General features: G+C 35.0%; 1 protein-coding gene across 1 annotated transcript in view; it reads right to left on the bottom strand.

Annotated features, from left to right (window-relative positions):
- The window catches only part of pcgf5b (polycomb group ring finger 5b), a 42,518-nt gene that overhangs the window by 12,887 nt on the left and 4,420 nt on the right, over nt 1-25,211 (bottom strand). The window contains exons 2-7 of the mRNA XM_056469331.1: nt 24,959-25,211; nt 17,995-18,091; nt 17,420-17,475; nt 14,942-14,992; nt 7,779-7,924; nt 3,708-3,806 (exon numbers count right to left, since the gene is read on the bottom strand). The exon at nt 24,959-25,211 is cut by the window's right edge and continues 22 nt beyond it. Of these exons, the coding sequence (XP_056325306.1) occupies nt 3,708-3,806; nt 7,779-7,924; nt 14,942-14,992; nt 17,420-17,475; nt 17,995-18,091; nt 24,959-25,070 (561 nt within the window). The 5' untranslated portion in view covers nt 25,071-25,211. The remainder of the gene's footprint in view (nt 1-3,707; nt 3,807-7,778; nt 7,925-14,941; nt 14,993-17,419; nt 17,476-17,994; nt 18,092-24,958) is intronic.

A 25,211-nucleotide genomic window follows, 5' to 3' on the forward strand; every position in this document is an offset into this window, starting at 1 on the left:
TATTATTGAGATTTTTTTTGAGATCCCATAATTATTTTAATGTTCAATCCACTTAAATTTCTAAAAACTTGTTAAAGTCTTAATTTAATCTATTTGTGTTAAGACAACATGGAAGAATTAAGTGAACTTATTAGTCATCAGAAATTCTGCAACGATGACTCGCACACAATGTCGCTACAATTTCTGTGCGTGCACACACACTCACGTATATGTTTAACTTTGCACTGTTTTTGAATGGCAAATGTGACAGGATACATGTTAAATAGATGTAATATACACCGCTGTATGGATACTAGTTACGTTAATGTACAAATTAAAACTGATTTAATGTCCACAAACTGGGACACTAAAATTTGTAAATCTTATTCTTGAGGAGCAGATGATCACAGAGAGCTGAACGGATCATTTAATCCCACTTGTTTTGCACAAGTCCTGTCTTGTGGATATGATTATTTGCATTACTATAAAGACATGTTAATAAGTGGCTGTCAATTAATTCAGTATGCCGGGAAAACCGCGCTCCTGTGTCACATTGCAGTGGGCCTTAAAATGGCAAGAATTTGGATCCTATTTTAACATCAGGAAATTAAAAAAAAAGACTTATTGTATTTCTATCTTTCCAATATGACTGCGGACACACTACACCTACACAAAACAGCTTCCAAAAGTTGATTTTCATTATAAGTGCCCTTTAAAATGAAAATTCGCTCCTCATTTACTCATATTCATGTTGTTCCAAACCCTTGAGTCTTTTATTGATCTTCTGAAAACAAATGAAGATGGTGTTAATAAAATCCAAAAGATTTAAAGTCTATTTACAGTAAAATCTGATACTTTAAAGTCTTTGGGCTCTATTTTAACGATCTAGGCATAAAGTCTAAAGCGCAGGGCACAAAAGCATTATGAGCGCTGTCTGAATCCACCTTTGTTATTTTAAGGATGGAAAAATGGCGCATGGTCTAACAGGGTTGAGCTTATTCTCTTAATGAGTTATAGGTGTGTTTTGAGAATAAACCTATCAGAGTCTCATCTCCCATTCCTTTTAAGAGTCAGTTGTGTCGCTCCATGGCACATTTGCTATTTACATGGCAGACTTTGTAAGTGGAAAAACTGAACGCTTCACTAGCAAGAAAACAGTTAACAGACCATCTGCAGCACGAGAGCCTCCTCATTCTTTACTTTCACTTTCCCTCTCTTTCTTGGATCGGGAAACGTGTTGTACGCACAGACATCCATTAGCCTACATAATTTTGTTTGTCAAGCGCAAAGATTTGTTTCAAAACTATTTCTAAATTCAGTTCTATTTTCCAGCAAACGAATAAATGAACAGTAATAACGAAGTGTGGTCAAAAAACTGAGTTATATCCAAATACACATGCTTTGCTCCATATAGTCCAAAACCTGACATGTGGGCAAATCTAAGCTTGTTTTTAATAAAACAAATATAAATATGCATACAATAAATAATAATACTAATAAAAAACAACATTATACAAAAGCAAATTGTCATGAATAAACTGAAAAAGCCCCCCAGATGAAATAGGCACGAAGGCAGTGGTTTTTATATTTAAGTAGAAAATAAAAATTTTTGTAATGTTTTATTCTTTTAATTATTTTTTCATTTGTAAACATATTTGCGTATTGCTTACATCCTGAGTGTATTAAGCAATGTGTAAGAGAGACGCACAACTAACACGCTCTGCGTTGGACTTTAGACCTGCTCTCAGCTGGTCTATTGCAAGGTTTGTTTTAGATCCTCAAAATAGTAAAGCGCCTACAATGCGCCTTAACACGCTTCTTATCTAGACCGAAACACCAATGAGTCCACAAAGTGGCACAAATGGATTTGCGATTTAAACAACGTGGCGAAAAATAGAAAAATTTGTGTCTGAAAAAAGCAACACGTCATGGAAACACGTCTTGCACCTTATTGCACCGGGTATATGATAGGGCCTTTTGTGTGAAAAACAAATACAACGGAAGTCAATGTTTAACAGTTTCCAGCTTTCTTCAGAATACCTTTTGTGTTCAGCAGAAGAAAAGTTAAACCGGTTTGGAACAAGTGAATGAAGAACAATTTCTTTTCTTCTTTTTATTTCTTTAACATAATTTTCAGTTTGGTTTCACTAGCTTTTAAAATGCATTGCTCAAAATCGAAATTTTACTTGCATAAATGTTGAATATTAGCATGATGCCAAGGCATATTCTGAGGGAAAAAAATGTAGTGGATATGAATTAAGATTTATTTAAAATTTGGGTTAAGTATTTCCTAATCCTGGAATATTACAATGCCATCTAAATATTTTTGTAAATTGTATGCATTCAAAATTTAATTTGTTGTTTGTTCAAAATACTTATTTAAAACAAGCTGAAAAGACATAATTCTTAAGTTTTTTTGGGGGGGAAACTTAATTCTTTTTTTTTTTTTTACATTTTTTTCAATCCACTTTAATTTCTAGACTAATAAGTTAACTTAATTCCTTCATGTTGTTCAAACACAAATCGATCGTGTGGATTAAAAAATAAAAATTGACTTAAGCCAATTAAGTGAATTGAACAAAATAATTATGTGATCTCAAAAAAAATCTCAATAATAGTGTTGTTTCAGCTCATTTTAAATAAGTAGTTTGAACAAGCAGCAGAAACACTTTGAGTGTATTATGGCATCACGTTGGGACATGTTGTTAAGGTGAAGAAGATCAATTACACAGTTAGAACATCGTAAAAACAGCTCAAGTCATGCTTGTCAAGTTGATTTACTTATCCATGAATTGTTTTGCTGAGACTCAAACTAATAAAGGCAAAGCCATTGATCTCTTTGTGTTGAGAATAGCTTAACAAGCCTTTAGCAGATATCCAATTTAATCATAAGCAATTAAACCAACAAAACCGCAAACACACACATATACATACACATACATATATGTGTATACACATATGTATATATGTATACAGTTAAAGTCAGAATTATTAGCCCCCCAGTTTATTTTTTTTCCCCAATTTCTGTTTAACAGAGTGAAGATTTTTTTTAGGCACATTTCTAAACATGTTGGGCAAAAATGTTGTCCCTAAAATGGTTTTTAAAAAATTAAATGCTGCTTTTATTCTAGCCGAAATAAAATAAAGAAGACTTTCTCCAGAAGAAAAAAATATTATCAGACATACTGTGAAAATGTCTTTGCTCTATTCAACATAAATTGGAAAATATTTAAAAAAAAAAAAAAAAAATCAAAGGGGGGCTACTAATTCTGACTTCAACTGTATATGGATGGATGGATGTATGGATAGATAGTGCTGTGACAAGTCTCACTACACTAAAGATGGATTTTTATACAGTCAATAAAATAAGATAAAAAAATTGTAGAAAGAATAAAAATAGAATAGAGAATGTTTGTTTTAATCATTTCATTTTAGCCAAGTGTTGACAAAAATTAATGAATAAATAAAAATAAAATTGCTGTTAGCCATTTCTAGAAGGCCTGCAAAAAAAGAGAATTAAAATAGTCCAGCCTAGACAGGACAAGAGCTTGAACAAAGAGTTGTGTAGCATGCTCTGATAGGAAGGGACTGATCTTAGACTTTTGATCTTTAGACACATGCACGTAATATGTAATATCCAGATAATATCCAGGCAATAGATGTTATATCCAGAAAATATACCCCAAAATAGAAACCTACTGTACATACAGTAGACTAATAAATGTTACCTCATAAGAACTGGGAAGCTTTAACTTCAGACTCAGAAACTTCTTGATTGTTCCAACAGTCACTCTTGTTGAGCAGCGAATAAATTTTTTCATTAAGCCCTGGAAAACAAAGCAAAAAATTGTCAACAAAAACAAACTAATCATAATGGCTTAAGTAACACTGAAGAACAGAGTAATGACAAATGTAGATTTGCTTTAGTAGTATAAATCACATTTTAAAATATTTCCAATAAAACAAACATTTTTTTTTACTTAAAATAAATATGCCTCTGGTGTGCTTTAGAGACTACTTTCAAAATAAGCCAAAAATATAAATTATTGCAAACAGTTGATTTGTAATTAGTAAACAGAACACACAAAAGGAAAGAAATAAAAAAGAAAAGAAAATAAACTTTGACTTTACCATTTCTCAAACCATATCAGTTCTCAAAAAAAATTTACAAACAGAAATTTGCTATAAAAAAAATAAAATATAATAAATACGCTCACAAAACAAAACCAATGAAAAACAATATTTCCACACTCACTCGGAATTACTAAATATTCTCTAACACCTCACATCACTTTGAAAAAAAAGGTTTATTATCAGTTTTTTTTAGAATATCCCAAAGGGGTATGTGCACACAGACTTAATTTTCAGCCAGCCAGCCCGACGGCTTTCGGTTACAATATTGCCATATTTAAAATCAGTTTTCTTTAAAAATCAGTGATCTTCTCTGCCTAATGGATATTTGATAAAAAGTGGGTCTCAGATCGGGCAAGAAGCACTGCATTAAATTCCATTTTTCCTTGCCATCTCTTTAAAATATACACATTTATTTTACCTCAGTATTTTGAATGGAGTTTCCGCGCTAGCCTGCTGATCCCGATGGAACTAGCGGTTACACGGTCTTTCATCCCATTTTATGCTTGAACAACTAAAAGAATGCTTAAGTTTATTTAACTGATTGTATTTTCATTGGCTGAAAAACACTAGCTGTGCATAAAGCTCATTCAACAGCAACTCTAAATTCTACAAATGGTTTAAAAAGACAACCATTTTTTTCATTACTTTATTCACCACAATTTTTATATTGATGCATGTTTCAGGTAGGGCTGAATTTTAATTTAATAATTTTAATTGACGATTAATTGAAAAAAAGATCACGATCTCGATTCGACCCTACAATTCAATTCAATTCAATTCACCTTTATTTGTATAGCGCTTATACAATGTAGATTGTGTCAAAGCAGCTTCACATAAAAGGTCACAGTAAATAGGAACAGTGTAGTTCAGTTTGTAGTGTTTAAGTTCAGTTCAGTTTAGCTCAGTTCAGTGTGGTTTAATAATCACTACTGAGAGTCCAAATATTGAAGAGCAAATCCAACGATGCGCAGCTCTACAGATCCTGAACCATGCAAGCCAGTGGCGACAGCGGAGAGGGAAAAAAAACTTCACTAAAGGCGGAAGTGAAGAAAAAAAACCTTGAGAGAAACCAGGCTCAGTTGGGCACGACCATTTTAATTTCTCCGCTGGCCAAACGTCTTGTGCAGAGCTGCAGTCTCAGTGGCGGAGGCTGGAAGCTGGCCTCAGCGAAGACTCGTCTGTCTCTGGAGCGTCATAGGAAACAGTCTCATGTTCTCCACTCTTCCATGACCATCGCAGTAGCTGCTCAGGATTCGGCCTGGTCCAGGATATGGAAACCTTGGGATCATCTCGTCGTTGGTCTTGGATCGAATCAGTGACTCTGCATAGTCTGAGGGCCTCGGGAAGAGTATCCCCAGGTGGAAATGGAGAATAAAGAAAATAATTAGCGTAGCTGATGTTCACAGTGTATATCAGCAAGATGCATAACCTGTGTGGAAGCCCCCTAAGTGGTGCACTAAGTGTATGCTTTACTGAACAGATAGGTCTTTAATCTAGTTTTGAATTGGGAGAGTGTGTCTGAGCCTCGGACGTTATCAGGAAGGCTATTCCAGAGTTTAGGAGCTATAAATGAGAAGGCTCGACCTCCTTTACTCGACTTTGCTATTCTAGGTACTACCAGAAGTCCTGAGTTTTGAGATCTTAAAGAGCGAGTTGGATTGTAGCGAGACAGAAGATTGGTTAGATAAGCAGGAGCTAGATTATTTAGAGCTTTATATGTAAGAAGCAATATTTTAAATTCAATACGAAACTTAACAGGCAGCCAGTGTAAGGAGGATAAAATTGGGGTGATGTGATCAAATTTTCTAGACCTGGTTAGAACTCTGGCAGCTGCATTTTGTACTAATTGAAGTTTGTTAATAGAGGATGCTGGGCAGCCAGCAAACAGAGCATTACAGTAGTCCAGCCTAGAAGTCATAAAAGCATGGACTACACGATCTTAATTCAGCTTTTCTAAGACTGAGCCAATTATATTTTCAAGGTCAGGAGAGAAGCAAGGCAGTCGCACAATCTTCATTGTAACATTGACACCTTCAAATGGCGTTAAAGTGTCACATACTGTATTTATAAGGTATAATTAACCCAAATATATGATTTCTGTCTTCATGTAATGTATTTGTGGCTGCGAAATCACACGTGAGCTGACTGTGAGCTGTTAGTTTACTACCAAGAACGCGCACGTACACGCCAATGGCGCCTACTTTAGTGAACAGAACCTGCATAGGCTGTGAATAATATCTAATAAAGTTGTAAATAACGTTTGTTTGTTGCACAGACCGATCGTTTGAGGGCCGTGCGGAAAGTTTGATTTGCATGTATGTGTTTTTTCTCACAGTGACAGCAGCCCTCGGAAGAGAAAGTGAAACTTGTGCGCACATCATTTAAATGATCATATGGCATTTTACAGCTATGATTACGACAAGCATTTGATATGGTTTTTCTTTCATAACAAACACAAAGTGTTGTGCATTAAAATAAATGTTTACTGTGTCAGTATAAAAACCCTAGCCTATATATAATTTTGAATATAGTGCAAGAAGGAATCTGATAATGACAAAATTCTAATTTTACCAGTGAAAACAAATGGTCTAATAATGTTGTCAATGGCAAATGACAAGCACATGTCTTAAACATAATAAATCAACTTTATAATTATGAACAGAATATAACTAATGTCATCATTTTACTGTGAATTAACAAACAGGACATATTGAAAGTCTGTTCAAGACCACCATAATGACGGTACAAAATTTAGCATTTTAAGCAACAGTAGACATACACATAGGCCTAATATTATTATGGTTGTTTTACCATATGTTTGAGAATTAACAATAATAATAGGCTAATCATATTAAGCTTTATTTTACATTTACAGAATCGTGAGAAAATCGTGATCTTGATTTTAATAAAAAATAAATAAATAAATAAATAAAATCACATTTTTGCCAGAATCGTGCGGCCCTAGCTTCAGGAATGCTAATTTAGCTTGTCCTATTACAAAAATGGCAAGCACACATTGTTCAAACTATATTTACAACTAAAAATAAAAAAGTGTTTGTGAAAGAAACTCGTAATTAGTTTTTCCAAAAGTGCAAAAATGGCAAACAGCCTTGAACATCCACAAAACAGAATAAACCTTCACATGCAACCATTTCATTACATTTATAGAGGTTTATTCAACAGGATTCACTTCTTTGAACACATAAAGGAGTCATCCACTTTGGTATCTATTCTTTCCTTCAAGTGTAAAATGTAGGTTTAACACAGATTTGATATAATAAACCTCTTTTTTCTCCCATTCTCTTGCAATCCAATAAATCAAACCGATTTATCAAAATAACAGTGTTCTCTTCAATTTCCGTTTTTGTGAGCATTTTTTGCTCCTAAATATCAAACCATCATTTAAAGCAGAGTCTATATTTGAGAGAGAAAGAAAGAAAGAAAGGTCACAGTGAATGATACCAGGCTTTAGTAGACTTAGTCTTAAAATGTCAAACACTAGGATATTGTGTGCAAAATCTGATCCTGGATCACCTTTCTCTTGGAAGGGATGAGAGGGAAAGACCAACGCAAGGAAAAGATAAAACAAGCAGAAAACATGGGGTGGCACTCAGGAAAACTGCTAGGAGGAGGACAGGAGTACTACATAACTGAAGATGGCTAACCTTAACAATGTTCTCTCCCATCTGCGCATTGTTACGCAAGCAGTCTAGACAGATGGCTATTTGTGGATCACTCCTGTGATAATCTCCATCACCTTTATCATCATCCTCTTCATCAGCACGCCGTTTCTTACACATAGGGCCATTCTCTGGAAAAAAAAAACGTAGCGATCATTCAAAAAGACTGTCAGTTTAACTTGTTTCATCACACAGGTTTTCTCTTAAATAAAAATAAACCTTCAACTATTCTGGAGCTACTAACCCAAGGGTGCCCAAACCTTTTCGTATAAAGGTCCAAAAACCAAATAACATCGAGAGCCATGGGCCGAAGGTAAATAGACCCAAACTATATAACATTAAAGTTGCCATGGGTAATAACATTTCAAAATAAAAGAAAACATTCCTTTAAATCGCTAACTAATGCAGTGTAGCTTTTTAATTGATAACCTATTTAAAATGCAATAAAACATAAACAATCACATTTATAACACAGTGGAGTTCATTGCTGAATACACTAGTCAAGCAGAATCTGCCTTTGACTTGATTTGCTCTAAAGTCTCTGCATTGTCGAACATTATGTTCATTTAAACAAAATCTGATTCAATTTAATTGAAACTTTTAATTTCAGTCAGCTTTTAACAATAAAACAAACAAACAAATGGTTACATTACATTTAAACTGACAATCTCAAAACCATCCCCATCATTCTCCCTCTCTTCTCAGATGGGATGGTGGGCCAAATCAAAAGTTACTATGGGTCCTAGTTTTGGGGTTTTCTGCACTAATCAAAACCACTTTTCACTTGATATTGAAAGTATAACGATTTTTTAAAAACTTTTTTTTTTTAAATCATGAAAACAATCTCTGTGACCGCCAGTGTACACATCATATTGAAGACTTCCCTGAGAAAAAGCTCAACATGGAGAATTTGAATATCCTGTGAAAATGTCATTAAAAAACTAATTACATGCTACATTATGTGCTTCTCCGGCAATGTGGGACACAAAAGCAAAACATTTCAGATAAAGCTGAATAGATCTGCTAATGCAAAACAGCATCTGCATATTTTTTACAGACTTTTTTATATGAGACTGATAGCATTCAAAAAAGATGCTCATGGGAGAATTATGAATGTGGCAATTATCCCATCATTCAGAACTGCTTACAGCTGCACACACTTACATGTTGCCTTGGATACCAACTATTATGACAATGCTTCATTTTGGTTCATGCATTGAACACAAGGGCTGTACATTATGAAGTATGATGTGCACAAACAACAACAACAAAAACCTTTAAATTCATCGATTACAACAAATCTCTCAAGACATAACTAAATGGGGCATCCAGTAGTTTGTCTCTCAGCTGTCCGAAACAAATAGTGACACAAACATCTATTTTAACTTTATAGTAGACACTTACTAAAACAATAAAACTATTTTTAGTGTGAATATCATCTTTATGAAATCTAAAATAATAAATAAATAAATTTAAAAATCACTGTTGAAATCTACTGAATGGAAAGTTTCTTTGGATGTTAGAGGTTCTTCAATGAACCATCAGTGCAAATAAAAAAGGTAAAAATCTACAGTATGGCTGTATTAGCTAGTGCTAGTATTTTCAATTTTATTAAAGAGCCCCTATTATGGGTTATTAAAAATGACCTTCCATGCAGCACTAAGTAAATGAAAACCTCTAGCTGAGGTTTAAATCCAAAAGTAGACCATGTTTAAAACTATTGATTGTTTAAAGAGTACCTATGGTGAAAATCACTATGTGTAGGTATAGTGTGTCCACGATCATATTGGAGTGATATAAACACAATACGTCTCTTTTGTTAAATTTCTTAACGTTAAAATAGCATCCAAATCCCTCCCGTTTTGAGGCCGACCGCAACTTGGCATAGGAGTGCGGTTTCCCCGCCCACGGAATTTATTGACAGCTGCGCATTAACATGTCTCTGTAGTAATGCATATAAAAATATCAACAAGACAGGTGCGCAAAGCAACCGAGAATAAAAGGTCTGTTCAATTTGCTAGGATCATCAATCATCATCAAATGTGAACAAGAATGAGTTTTGCGAGCAGCCGAGGGAGGAGATTGAGGCACACTGACAGGCACAGGGAAACATCGGGCATGGAGGACTAGCCTTAAAGGTACCGTTTACAAAAACCGCTACCTGATGCTCAGCGCTATAAAATAGAAATTTCTGAAAGGTATAATAAAAAATCTGATGGGTGTTTTGAGCTGAAACTTTACAGACACATTCTGGAGACACAAAAGACTTATATTAAATCTGCAAAAAGGGATAACCTAGGTGCCCTTTAACAAAATGGACGACTCATATTCGAATACATGAATCGTGTTGGGCTCGGATCTTTTTCCTGAACGCATTGACATCGACACGGTACATCACCAAATATGTAGTACCGGTTCCAGTAAAATGTAAAATGTGGCAAATGTGAATACGCCTTTTCCTTCAGACACTAGCAGAGCGAGGGGATCACACAACTGATCATGACGCAAATAGATGACGATCACTGACAGATGAAGATTTGGCTGCAGGGAATTAATAGTTGAAATTAATTTTCACAACAACACCACAGTATAGCCAGTAATAACCAGCGTGGTATTCGCCGGCCGTTTGCTATTAAAGGAAGAAGCAGCAGAGACTATTATGTATGGGACTTTGTCAGAGACTTTGTCACTGTTACAGTTCATATGGACCAACTTATCCAGCATATGTTTTACGCAGCGGATGCCCTTCCAGCTGCAACCCATAACTGGAAAACATCCATACACACTCATTCACAAACATACACCACGGACAATTTAGCCTACCCAATTCACCTGTACCACGTCTTTGGACTTGTGGGGGAAACCGGAGCACCCAGAGGAAACCCACACAAACATGGTGAGAACATGCAAACTCCACACAGAAATGCCAACTGACCTAGCTGGGGCTCGAACCAGTGCCTTTATTGCTGTGAGGTGATTGTACTACCCACTGTGCCCCTATGCAGCCCCAAGCTTTATTGCATTCCTGCATTGGGCTCTCACATACTCTCTGCTACTTCATAGCCGTTGTGAGCATTTCTCTCTGTTTCACGTTGAACCCAGTTGACCAATCACAACAGACTGGGTCATCGGACCAATCACAGCAGATTAGCCTCATGCAAAGGAGAGATTTGGGAACAAATGAATGGCTGAACAAATCATATGGTAGTCGCTGGGATAATTAGGTGAAAATAAAAGGCTTATTATAAGACAATGAAACCGTTTTTAGACCTTGCATGCATATCAACCTGTGGTTGGAGACCCCAAAACCAAAATATGATCTTCTATAATGCAAAATAGGGGCTCTTTAACTTACAATTGATACTCTAATAAACGTAATGTTCATGGTTTGTTCAAGTTAGTAAATCCATTATCAACTAATATAACCTTATTGTAAAGCATTACCACATTTTAAAGAAAATAAGAAACTTTAGTGTAAAGTGTACACTATTCCAACATCATCTGATGTGTTACTAACTCTTGTTCATGTTAACTAACGGATTAACAAATGTATTAACATATTCATACATGTTTACTTAACAATAACAATTATCTAGAATTGCTGAATAGATTTGCTGTTTTATGTAATTTATGTTACATAATATTTTCCAAGTACTGGGTTGTAGCTGGAAGGGCACATGCTGGATAAGTTGGCGATTCATTCCACTGTGAATAAAGGGACTAAGCCGAATGAAAATGAACGAATGAGAGTGAATGATTGTTACCTAATGCATTAATGTAAACTGCTTACTATCATTTGGCTTAATCCCCAATTCGCCAGGTGTCGTCACAGTAGAATGAACCGACAATTACTGGGAATTAAAGTCAACTCATATAACCTTATTTTAAAGTGTTACCATAATAATTTACTCAGTCAAGTGTTTTTGTACATGTTTTTGTGCTTTTTCACCATTGTGAAACAAGCTCTTAAGGCATAGATTAAGTCATATCGCTAAAGAAATCATCCTGGGAGAAAGTTGTAACTTGCTGGCCAGTGTACTACTTAATAAAAATTTATTTATTCCACCCTTGAGGACAATGCAGTGAAGCACAGCTTAGATGTATGAGGCTGACTCTCATATAGTCAGAGAGCTGAAAAAAATCTCATTTACTCAGAGAGACGTTTTAGGTAATTAACTGCATTTAAATAAACCAGTGAAACTTGATTAAATCATTCCTTTTATCTTTAAGCATAATTATCACCTTAATTTAGCTTCACCCATAAAGTGTCTTAATTTGGTAGGGACAATTATAAAAGGTGTAGGTTTTCAGTGTCCAAGTTTAAAGTTGTAACTGTGTAAATTAAAGGCAGAGAGCAGGGAGACAAAGATACAACTGACGAATCCCACGGTCATAGAAACAGACTCCGGTAGATTAATCTGAGCCATGGAGGCATTGCTTGATAAGGAAAAAAGGCGATACCAAAAGTCTGATGAAAGAAGTTTAAATGCTGAGACAGCAAAGTAACCTGGCCCATGAGGTCACATAGAACTGATTCAAAAACAGGACGGCCGCATATGGGGAATTTAGTTCCGCAAAAATACTCAAACTTCTGAAACAATTATGGGTCGGACTTTATTTTGATGGTCCGTTTGTTAAATTTAAGTTACATTGCATCTACATGTCAACTAATTCTCATTAGATTATAAGTAGACATTTAGGTTGGAGTTAGGGTTAGTGTAAGTTGACATGTACTTGCAAAGTGTCTTATTGTCAGTTAAATGTCTGTTTAGCAGCAGTATCAACATATATTAAGCAGGCAGTCTACTAATACTCAAATGGACCATCAAAATAAAGTGTTAGCCAATTATGCTCTCCCAAACCCATATCAAATTGACTTATCTGTAAACAGCTAAAGAATACTATGTAAACAGCTAAGAAGAATGTTCATGCTGCACATTTCCATATAATGAAAGGGACTGGTGACCAGGAGGTGTTAAGTTACGTGTAACATACTGAATCACAAGTCAATATCCCTTAATACTAGTAGCTAGTTGTTCAGAAGTGAAAAACTGTGAATAGTTTAAATATAAAATATTTGTTTTGAAACGTATTCAGTTTGATACATGACTAAAACAACACAACCCATAACAAGTTTTTCTTTCAATACTGTATGCTACACTAAGCAATCTTTGTCTGTAAATCTTAGGTTTGTACCAAACTTTGGCCATTTCTTTTCTTTCAGCCAAAAACTGAAAATGCCAAAAATATGAGAGATGGCCAAAAATATGAGCCAAAAATTCTTGCTGTGTCTCACTGTCAAGCGGGCTGTTTCACTTTCCCTCCAGCTATATAACCATAAATTTTCATGTACTCTCAAAAGGCCACAAAGATTTTTGCTGCGTTGACCAAGGCGTAAAAGCAGGTCATGCACACCACAGTCAAAGGTTAGATTAGCTTAACATTCTGCTCTATTCTATTTGCTTATGCGTGAACCACACCGGAAAAGCAAAGTCAACTCAAATATCATGCTGAAATTACATTTCTATGTAGTATGCTTGTTCCTTTTTCTTCAATAGAGCTACTTTGCTGTCACGGCATCGCAGGTAATCTGATGCCTCTCCATATATGTATGGTTATACAGTATTTTTTTGCTGTATATTTACTGTAGAAAATGTACAAAAAAAAATCTTTATTACTAAATATTCTAATAATTTTGAGTATTAAAGTGAAAAAAAAAAAAAAAAAAAAAAAACTGGCTATTGCATAGGTCCCGGGTTAGAACAGTTATTTTATTGTCTTGTGTTTTGTTTTATTCAGTATAATCTAAGCTACTTGGGTAAATGTAAAATGTCTTACAAAACTATATTATTTAATAAAATAAGAAATCATTATTACAAATCCTTTTTATTTTCGGTTTTGAGCCAAGTGCATCTACAATTTGCATTTTTTTTTTCAATCACAGAACAAAGGGTTACTTTTTTGTCAGTTTATGATGCACTAATACAAAACCACAAATGATTTGCAATAATAGATCATATTAAGTGCACATACAAAGTAGGTCCAACTGACCTATGCATTTGTACTCCCCCTCACTATCTCTTAAGCCCTGCTCACACTGTGAGATTTCAGCCACGATTTTGACATCTGAGACAAATTTAGGAAATCCTAAAGGATTGCTGAAATCCCTGGCTAAAATCTGTGTTCTTTGATTGTTGGTTTGACAAGCTAAGTGGCCGTTGCGATTAGATTTTTTCTCAGATGAAGTTCTGGCAGTGTCAAAAGATTTCAGACACTTTCCTGCAGTCTGACAACAGCAGCGATGAGTGTCGATCCAAGAACCGAATTTGATGATACAATCTATGCAACAATTCAAATGACCGCGGGGAAATGTCAAAACGTTTTTTTTTTTTCTGGTTTTATTATTGAGACATGCCGTGTGCAAAATCATCGCTACAGATAGTTTTTGTTTGCTGTGAGGAATCATTTCAGAACGTGGGATAGTGAAAGTGTCATGGGTGGATGACGTCAAACTCCAGGGGTGTTTTCTGTCGCATCTTCATTGTCGTTCAGTCTGTTTTTATGACAGCTGAGATCTTACAGTGAGACAAGGGAGCCATGGTCATGCAGTCTGACATGCTACAATATTTTAGGATTATGAAAAAAAAAAAAAAAGTCTCACAGTGTGAGCCGGCCTTTACTCACAACAAACTAGGATCGAAGAGGAGTGGTAAAGGATATTCTAACCAAGCCCTCAAACTGACTTAATTAAAGAATGATCAATTTTCAGATTTTGATTCATGATAAAAGTGAATTACGTGAATTAACTTCCACAGACACATTTTACACCTCAAAAATGTGAGCTAAAGCATACAGTAAGCATTTTAATTCCACCAAGACTTCGATAGTTACAAAGTAAGTACTTTAAGTGATTTTGGAACATTTATATGGTGCTTTGCCACATTCAGAGTTTGGCAGCTCATGGGCACCATTTCCTTTCATTGTATGGAAATCCTGTTAACATTCTACTAAAATTCTTTAACTTTCACTCTCAACTGCCACATAATAATATCCCTTTAAAGGTGTCCCTTTAAAACGGACAAGCTTTGAGGTAACAAGTTTAGCAGGTAAATGCAGCCGTAGATCATTTAATGGTGTTAGTCATTTACCATCAATTGATTCCTTTCTTCTCCAGAATTCATCCTCTTGCTGCTGTTCCTCTGGATGGAAATGAACAAAGTTAATTAAAATGGCAATTGTTTGTTGTATCTATTTCTATTAATCTATTTATGCCACAAGTTACTTAAAGTGCTTTTTAAAGGTTTCTTTTGTAGGTTTCCTATAGGTTAGGTTTACATTTATCCAAAGTCAAAAAAAGTACTTTTATTTTGTAATAATACACGTTGCAGTGTAAAATCTTTTATCAGCTTTTATCAGTAGCTACATTTCCATCCACCAATTGTTATGCACATTTTGGATATGCGCATAAAAACAGCTGATGGAAACGCCAAGATGCACATACCCGAGTAGGATAAACTTAACTTTATTATTAAATGAAGAAAAGATTCACACAGCTTCTCCTATCGCAGCAAATTCTGTTTTTACTTTTAATATTTGATACCAGTTAATTAGGAAGTGACGATTTTGTTCTCTGACTACTTAACGCTGCTTTATTCGCATGTCTTATATGCTTCATTCCAGTTTTGCGAAGAAATTTAATTTGCATCTTTGGATGGAAACATAGCTACTGTCTGAATCTATTTGTTGACATATCGCAGGGTCTCTCTAAACCCCTACTTTTTTAAGATCATACTTTTATTGATTGGTTCATTATTAAATGTGATTAACAAACTAAATGTGATTTACAGTTCCAGAAGCTTCCTCAGCAGTGTATAAATTCCACTGCACATGGACATTTGTAATTGTTTATCTATCTGCACACTCCTGATTATTAATAGCATCCTGTACACATGTTCATTTATTGTAAATCTGTTCATAGCTAATACAACCTGTATATAATGTTCATAGTACATCCATCTATAAATATTGCCATAGTTTTTCTATAACTGCACTTTATAACTTATACCTATATCCTGCACTTGCTGCTATTGCACTGCTGGTTAGACCTAAACTGCATTTCGTTGCCTTGTACATGTGTAATGACAATAAAGTTGAATCTAATCTAATCTAATCTAAATCCACTTACTTAGAACCCCTGAGATTATGTTTTTTAGCAGACAGCAAGGCAATAGCATAGGCTGGTATTATGCAAATTTGTTACAAACCCATGTAGTTGCCATAGACTGTAAAAGATATGGATGTAGTATCCATGACATCACCCCTAGGTTTCTGAATAGCGCAAATGAAGCAACAAGTACACATGGCCAACTGTCGCCATTTTGTTCGTGTGTCAATGCACCAACCGGGGGTGACCAAATAAGGGCAAGGAGGCATGGCGTGAGCGGAGCTACAAACGCCTGCTAGCATTTTGCTTAGATGGGCTTTCCTTTGGGAGAAACGCTTAATACTTCATTACCCGCAACTCGTTTGTGTTGTGACCACATATGCTTGGTTGTATACTATATCAATAAAGTGTTTAGTCTTTTAAAAACACTGTTGTATTACATTGAGCCACTAAACATTGTTCTTATGACGTTTTTTTACAGGAGAAAAATTACTTCCAAACACCTCAAATTTAGTCTGTGTTGATAAATGCAAGGCTATTTATAAAATCCAGGCATAACACTGTATGACAAAGTTTCAGATGTTTTATAGCCTACAGCTAATTAATCTGGCAGATTCTAGAGTGCATTCAAGTTCTAAAGAAAATTATAAATGATCTTAAGTAAAACAAATACATTTATAGAGATGGTATAAGTACAAATTTCACTCACCAGGGAAATGGAGGCAACTTGAACTTAATTGTGCTCACAGCATGACATATTATCTGATAATTGTAGGAAATAATTCCAAAAGGCAACTGACTGTGTAAAGCCACATAAAACAACACAAAAATATGATGTACATGCCGAGTTCAGTGGCTAATCAGCCGGAATCAGCTGAGGTGAAGAGACAGCAAGCAGTGAGACTTAGCTGTCACTGAAGTGGCCACGCCCTTAATTATGCAGATTTAATAAACTGAAATGGATTAAGAACTAAAATGAAATAGATGAGTTATAAAAAAATATATTTTTTTAAATTCACCCCCTCACAGTTGTCATGAAGGGTTATATTAGCTATATGCAGCAAAACCATGTTTTGTTCCAGGCTGTAAACATATTTTTATCAACTGTAATATTGGCCAATTTACCATTAGAGTCAGAAAACATCTGGATTTCCTGGAGCCAGCCCCCAAAGGAGAGTCGATGAATTGCAGTTTTAGTTGCCTCCATATTGACTTCATGAGGGAGAGCGGGAGGTTGCCGCTTGGTAGTTACAAGCAGGAGCTAAAACTGGAATTACTAGCAACTCCTTTCAGCCAATTCTGAATCATCTCTATCTTTTGAGACAATAATTAGTTTATCATTTTGTAGACCTTATCGTGTTCACAAACAGCTACATTAGACACTAAATGAATTATAATTTCTGAACAAGCACACAGGGGCACTTTCAAATGACAAAAGTAAAACATCAATTAAAATACATACTTTCTCTGAGACCAGGCACAAGCTTGAATATCACTTCCTCTAAAGTGTTGTCCAACCTTCAGAGAAAGAAATGCATTAATGTGAGCTACCAGAACACATGATGAAAGCAATGCTAATATCCCTGTCACATCTGTTAGCAAGTTGAGGCTAATACTGCTCTAGCTCTTGTTATCATGTTATGGTTGAGTCATGTGTTAGGGTGGAGATGCATCACTGGTGTGGAGAGGCAATTCTACAGAAGGTCAGTCCTAAAGCTGACACTGGCTCCAGAAAACTGTCCGGCTGTTGCCTGGAATGCTTTTCAAAGAGGATCAAATTTACTGGCACTTTATTACCCAACACTTCTTAAAACCAGGGAACTGTGGTTATAAGAATCTCTTAGATCTATTATGAAAAAACTATTAACTTGTATTTCAGATTTCTTTCCAATTATGTAGATTATGTAATCAGATTATATCCAATCATGATTTAAACTGTGGTGGGCTCTACTGCTGTACTGAATCTGATCCCAAACCACCTGAAGCAGACAGGTAGAAGTTAACTCAGTAGTAGGTTATTGTATCAGTGTGGTTTACCTTAACATCTCCAAGGGATTTGTTTCATGAACCTGGATACCACATTTTGGGCAATCGTTGCTGTCCTCGAAATGCTGGACTATACAGCTTTTACAAACTGTTCAGAAGCAAGAACAGAGAAAAAAACAACATTATTCTTTAATAATTGAATGAAGTTCCTAATAAAATAGCAGCAGTGCTTCCCAGAAACGGAAAACTGTAAAAATTGTATTATTATATTTTTACTGTACAAAATGAAACAGTATGGTTAATATTATGTTGTCATGTTATGTATGATTAAAAACCTGTAATATATCTAACAGGGCATTTCATTACATTTACAATTGCTAATAGTAAAAAATGTCACTTTATAATTTTGTTGTCCTATTAATGTTTGTGCATAAACAATAGTGTATGATTATGTTTTACATTTGTGCAAATTACACCATCAATCTCATATACATCAAATCATCAGGCACAACATTGACCACCAACTTAATAACCTGCAGAACCTACTTTGGCTCCCAAAACCGCAGCCACAAAGTGAGGAATTGATTGGCATTAGGACTTCTGTGATATTTGGTACCATAATGTGAACAGCTCCAGTTCCCATCCAGTTAAATTGAGAATTATTAGCCCCCTGAATTATTAGCCTCTGTTTATTTTTCCCCCAATATCTGTTTAACGGGGAGAATATTTTTTCCAACACATTTCTAACATAATAGTTATAGTAACTCATTTTAATAACTGATTCATTTTATCTTTGCCATGATGACAGTAAATAATATTTGCCTAGATATTTTTTCAAGACACTTCTATACAGCTTAAAGTGACATTTAAAGGCTTAACTAGGTTAGTTAGGTGAACTAGGCAGGTTAGGGTAATTAGGCAAGTTATTATACAACTATGGTTTGTTTTGTAGATTATTGGAAAAATATATATAGCTAAAGGGTGCTAATAATTTTGCCCTTAAAATGTTTTTTTAATTGGCAAAATTATAAACTGCTTTTATTCTAGCCAAAATAAAACAAAGACTTTCTCCAGAGAAAAAAATATTATCAGACATACTGTGAAAATTTCCTTGCTCTAATAAACATAATATGGGAAACAATTGAAAAAGAAAAACAAATCAAAGTGGGGTTAATTATTCTGACTTTAACTGTATAATACACTACAAACAATGCTTTTCTTCCTTTTTTCATCTTGTTTCTAGTACAAATATCTTAAATCAAGCTGCATTTTCTAGAAAAGTAAAAAAAATATATATAATTTTTTTTTTTTTTTTTAAGAAATAGTAAATCTGTAAAACGTTTTACTTGGTTAAACTTACAAACTCAAGTTCACCAGCTGTCCTGAAAATGTGAGTCAACTCAATCCCAAAGAGATTCTTTGTTTCAACTTAAAATGCTGAGTTTTAGTTAAATATATTGTGAAACTCAACATCTTAAGTTGAAACAAAGACTCTCTCTAAGTTGCTTTGACTCACATTTTAAAGGCAGCTGGGGAACTTGAGTTTGTAAGTTTAACCAATGTGAAACGTTTTACAGTAAGTGAGTTTTTCCATAATATGCATAGTAATCTGCCAATAGGGTAAGCCTCATTGTCAGATTATTTTGCTTGTTTTAAAAACTCTGCACTGCACTGCAATACAAGACAATATTTTTTTTGTCTAGAGCAAAGGTGCCCAAACATATGCAGGGCTATAAATCAAATTTCATTGATAGCCGTGGGCCGAAGATAAATAAACCAATCTATTTTACATAAGTTGCCATGGGTAATTTCCTAATTCATAACATAAAAAGAAAAAAAAAAAAAATCATTTCAATTTTTATCAATTTTTATAATTATAACTTATTGTGATAAAAACATAAACAATCACATTTATAACAGTGGAATTCAACACTGAATACATTTGTGAAGCAGAATCTGCCTTGGCCTTGATTCACTCTCCATAGTCTCTGCATTGTCCCCCATGTGTCGTTTGTACATTCTAAACTAAATTTGATTATTTTACACCATTTTAACTGAAACATTTAATTTTAAAAAGCTTTTTTTAACTTAACAATAAAACAAACAAATAAAAGTTTACATTAAATTTGAAATGACAATCTCTGAACCATTTTCAGATGGTATGGTGGGCCAATTCAAAGGTTACCATGGGCGAACTTTGGTACCCTTTTGGTACAAACCATTGGTACCCTTTTGGCAGTGGAAAAGTAAGCCTGATAAAGGTGAGCTGTATCGACCTGTACCGTACTGTACCAGTCAGTGGAAACGGGCCATTAGATTAGTACAGTACTACTACAGTGTAGTACTACTACAGTCCAAAGATGTCCTTTTATGGTTACAACCTTAATATTTTAAAAAGCGTACCTGCTTAACTATCATTTAAAACTATTGAAAACACATTTAAAACATCTGTGCAGTGAACACCATCATAGGCTATAAACACATTCAGTAGCTTTCTTGGTGGAATTAGGGTGTCTCACAATCTATCAAATCAATTTCACATTTCACAGCAAAATTCCCTTCAACAATAACCACATACTGCAATTAAACCCAGGTCTACAAACGGATATTTAGATAAAGCCTTAACTTGGCCAGAGAATGCCACCATCATATTCCACCAGCAAAACCAAAGCAGTGAACATTACCTTATTGCTTTGTAAATCCACAGGCACAAACATTATTAAATAGCATTCATGGGCAAATGGGGGAGCCACTACCCACACACATAATACTGGCACTGACGCAGGACACAAGCAGGTCATCACTGTGTGGAAAAATCGGTGGGGAAAGGGGCTACAAAATAGTGCCTACTGCTCTAAAACAAATGATTTGTTATTATTACATGGACTTTTTCCTATTAACAAAAACATGAAATAGATGTTGAATTGTACTTTATCTTTTCTCACAATTCAGGTATGACACATCACAATCAAATGATAAAGTACAAATGAATATTTTGAGCAAAAATAGCGTATGCTTTGAGGAAATATTTGTTGTCATGGTGACTGATCTATAGATGACAGTGACAGTGTGTTGGTCATGTATGTCATGTATCTTAAAAGAGAGGGGGTTTTCAGCTGTAACAACGTGATGCAAAAAGAAAATACAAGAGTTTGCTGCACCTGACAATATTGAAGATTAAATATCAATATATGTCAATGTTCACACACTCACCACTTAAAATGCATACATTCCTCAACTGTAAAACCCAAAAAGTTAAGGTAACAAACCATTTGAGAAGGCCGATTGCAACAAGCCATTTAAGTTCAAAAACTAATCCTAATGAGTACTGTGAACTTAATCCATTTTAGGGATGCACCGATACCAGTATCAGGTATCGGATCGACACTAGGTTAAAATACTCGTACTCGTATTGGACATAAAAGGCCGATACCAAGCACCGATACCTCTTAACAGTAGTCCACTACATGGATGTGAGTTTTTGTCCTACCTGACTTCAATGTCTTAATGTATTAATTAACCTAATCCATTGTATATTAATAGCTTAGTCCTTATAAACAATCCGTTTATAAAATACATTATTAACGAATATAGGCAACTGAAGAATAAACCGAATATGAAATATGATCCTTGCATAATGATCACAGCTAAACAAGCTAGCACTCATTTTATATATAAATTATAAATAAAAAAGAAAGAAAGTTTAAGTAATGGAACATTATGTAAAAAATCTAAACACTACAGGCTGATTAATAGCACCTCATCAGAGCTGAACATCACTGTGGTTACCGCGCGTCTGTCAGTTTACAGCTTCTGTAAAGATCAGACAGCCTATACCAGGGTGTCCAAACTCGGTCCTGGAGGGCCGGTGTCCTGCAGATTTTAGCTCCAACTTGCCTCAACACACCTGCATGGATGTTTCTAGAAAGCCTAGTAAGTGCTTGATTAGCTAGCCCAGGTGTGTCTGATTGGGGTTAGAACTAAACTTTGCAGGACACCGGCCCTCCAGGACCGAGCTTGGACATGCCTGGCCTATACAGATCACACAATCTCAAAAAACACTTCATGTAAATGTATAAATATTTCGATAAGTATTGTTAATGGAATATTTATAACAATATGATCTTGCTTTTGGTTATATCGATATCGGCTTTTAGCTCTCACGCGCGAGCTCTCTCTTTTTCTCTCACCAGCGACAGTTGACATGCGCTGATATACACAGGATACACTGGCAAGATGACCAGTGCTGAACTCTACAGGACCAACTTTATTTGTTGCCGATTTACGTGTTGTTCCCTTTTTAAAAATGCATTTTAATTTTAAAATCTCTCAAGTTATTATAGGCTATCGGGTAACATAATCTCCCTCGGAGATTCAATAACGTGGTGCGCAGTATGACTATTGATCAATACCTCCCTGTATAAGTTTACACACTGCATAGACTATAGGCCTACAGCTCTGCTGTGTTATGAATTGCATGTTTTAAATGTCAGCGAGACATGCTACAATTAGTTTTTATTGTAAAATATACATTATAACCCAGTACACAGTAAAATAATATTTTTTAAATGGCTTGTCTATTGGCAGCATATATATAACCGTTAAGCTTAAATAGGCTGAGCATATTTTTATTAATATTAAAACACATTAATACAAACTAGCCACCCTTTAATTTTTTTTCCGTTTCCGTATATTTTTTATCAAATGAAAAATGCAATGAATTGTTTATTTTGGTTTTCATTTTATTAGAATTAATATAATTATTTTAAGCGACACAACTTCTGCATAACATTGGCTCTGATTGTGTTTTTCCATATATCCTACAGATAGACTTTTTGGCTCAAAGACATTTATGCCTGTTAATTTCAGTGCTGTATTTTGACAGAATAGCTGAAGCCTTTGAGAAATCTAACTGTCAGCTGGTACCAGCCTTCGTGTTTGCGACTTGACTTGTGTGGCATCTCGATGTCTGGAAGACAGTGAGAGAGAGATGAGATCAGACCTCAGATTCGATGTGTGGCCGCACGTCACACTTACTTTACTGCAATTTTTGAATATTGGCTCATCAAAACTAACTTTTTATTCGATTAAAAGCCGAAATACTGCCAGTAGACAGACAAAGTAACTTTCGGTTTTGGAAGAGAGCGGCTTCAGTGATAAAAGACGCGCACACACACAGGATACACTCTTGTAGGCCTATTTATTTTAGATTTTTTTAAACATTGAACGCATAATAATCAAGTGCAAAAAAAGAACAGCTGAAATTCTGAAAAAGTGATCACTGCAGTTGCCGCGATTCTTGCTTTTTTTCTCTGCAGATGGCTTGTCAGTGGCGCAGCACTGCTAAATCACTTTTGTTTGAATAAAAAAAAAGATTACTTATTATTAAACATTGTGAGATGATGGTCGCATGATTTAAAAAATTTTTATGGCTATTGATATCATCTATCCACGACCCACCCATTGTTTAACATCAAGTAGCCAACTTTTTGATTACCTGACCCACGGATTAATGGCAGGACTCGTGAATATGAAAGAATAGCACATAACAGGGTTTTATGTATCCCCAATGTGCAATGAGAGTGACTCCATAAGGTAACATACACTGCACACACTTTGTGTAATGTGTGAAGTCGTGGACGCATGTCAGCGCAAGGATAACTCATCCTTTAAATGTCTTAAATGTCTTATCGTTAATATGGATAAGGTCTATGGATTTGCAGGGTTATCAATAATGCGTGTATATTTTTGGCATGGAACAGCCTTCTGTTAAAGATTTTTGTGTTCATCCTTGCTACAGGCAAAAAAATAAATAAATAAACTTAATTGAAACCAGATCTATAAAGTCTCGGTATCGGCAAGTACACAAATTAAAATACTCGTACTCGTATCGGTTTGTAAAAAAAGGGGTATCGATGCATCCCTAATCCATTTGAGTAAACGAAGCAGCTTAGGCACAGTAAAATCCAATAAATGAAGAGAACTCAAACCAACTGAGTACTGTAAAACTCAATAAGTTAAGGCAACTCAAAGTGTTTGAGGAAACCGATTGCTACAAACCATTTGAGTCAAAAAAAACTAATCTATAAGTACGGTGAACTTGAGGTATTTGATTAACTCATTACCTTCAACACTGAGTTCGAAACTCTTTTCAAATGAATAGATTTAACTTTCAGTTAATTTTGAGTTAACTCCACTCTTTTCATTTGAAAAAGTTGACTGTTGGGTTTTACAGATTAATCGAACATTATGAAACTAAAAATCTCTAAACAATTAATATGGAAAATAGCGGGAGTCTGATTTATAGGTTAATTACAGTTTTAGTTGATATTGTCAAGTGAAAGGTAAGTTTGCACTAAAATACAGCAGTGTTTGGACACATTTGGTATGGTTGGTACACTGGTGTGCATTGATCTAATATTAATTTTAAAAGTTATGTTTTGTATGCACTCTGCACAATGCAATTTTTTGGCATTATATTCATTGGTACATTATATTATTTTGTTTAAAAGGTATTTTTAGTAAATACTTAATTTTCCTCCAATAACAATTTGACAGAGAAAACAGTGCTATTCAAGTGGTTACTTATATTTATATACTTATAAATACAAGTGCTTACTTGTGTGTGTGTGTGTGTATGAGAGAGAGAGAGAGAGCTTACTAATATTTATCTATGAATTAGATTTCAGATCTACAGTTAACAACCCATTTCAATTTGATACAAAAAATGTATTTGGATTGATCTTATCAGACTCATTTGAGGTGTTTACATTACGACTAATAATTATTGATTCTTATATTACACAAACCATAATTTCAGGTATGAATATTTGTAGTATTCTCCCATCTTAACTATGTTTGAAATGCCAGCAAGTTTTATCTATATTGTATTTAACATCACTTTTGTTTTCACCTGCTGTCTGACACAATCCGAACAGATTGTTTTTGCTTAGAGCCCAATAAAAAACCATTGATTTGAATCATCATAAAACTTTCAGAATCAGCTGATACTCACAGGTGTGCAGGCACTCTGTCACGGTGGTGGGCTTGATCAGGTACCCTTTACAGACAAAACAAGTGATGAAATGGTTGAAGTCCCTCACCAGGTGTTTCCTATGTGATGTCATTGTCAAGTTCCCAAAGTGAGGATGGAGGGAAAACAGATGGTGTAAGGATGAAGTGGAATGCAGATTCAGACACTCTATGGCTCAACTGCAGCGTTCTGCTGAAGGGCCCCTGGCCTCTCGTCCTTCATGACATCATGGGTA

The sequence above is a fragment of the Danio aesculapii genome, chromosome 12 (genome assembly GCF_903798145.1).
Source record: "Danio aesculapii chromosome 12, fDanAes4.1, whole genome shotgun sequence".
In the NCBI taxonomy this organism is placed as follows: Eukaryota; Metazoa; Chordata; class Actinopteri; order Cypriniformes; family Danionidae; genus Danio; species Danio aesculapii.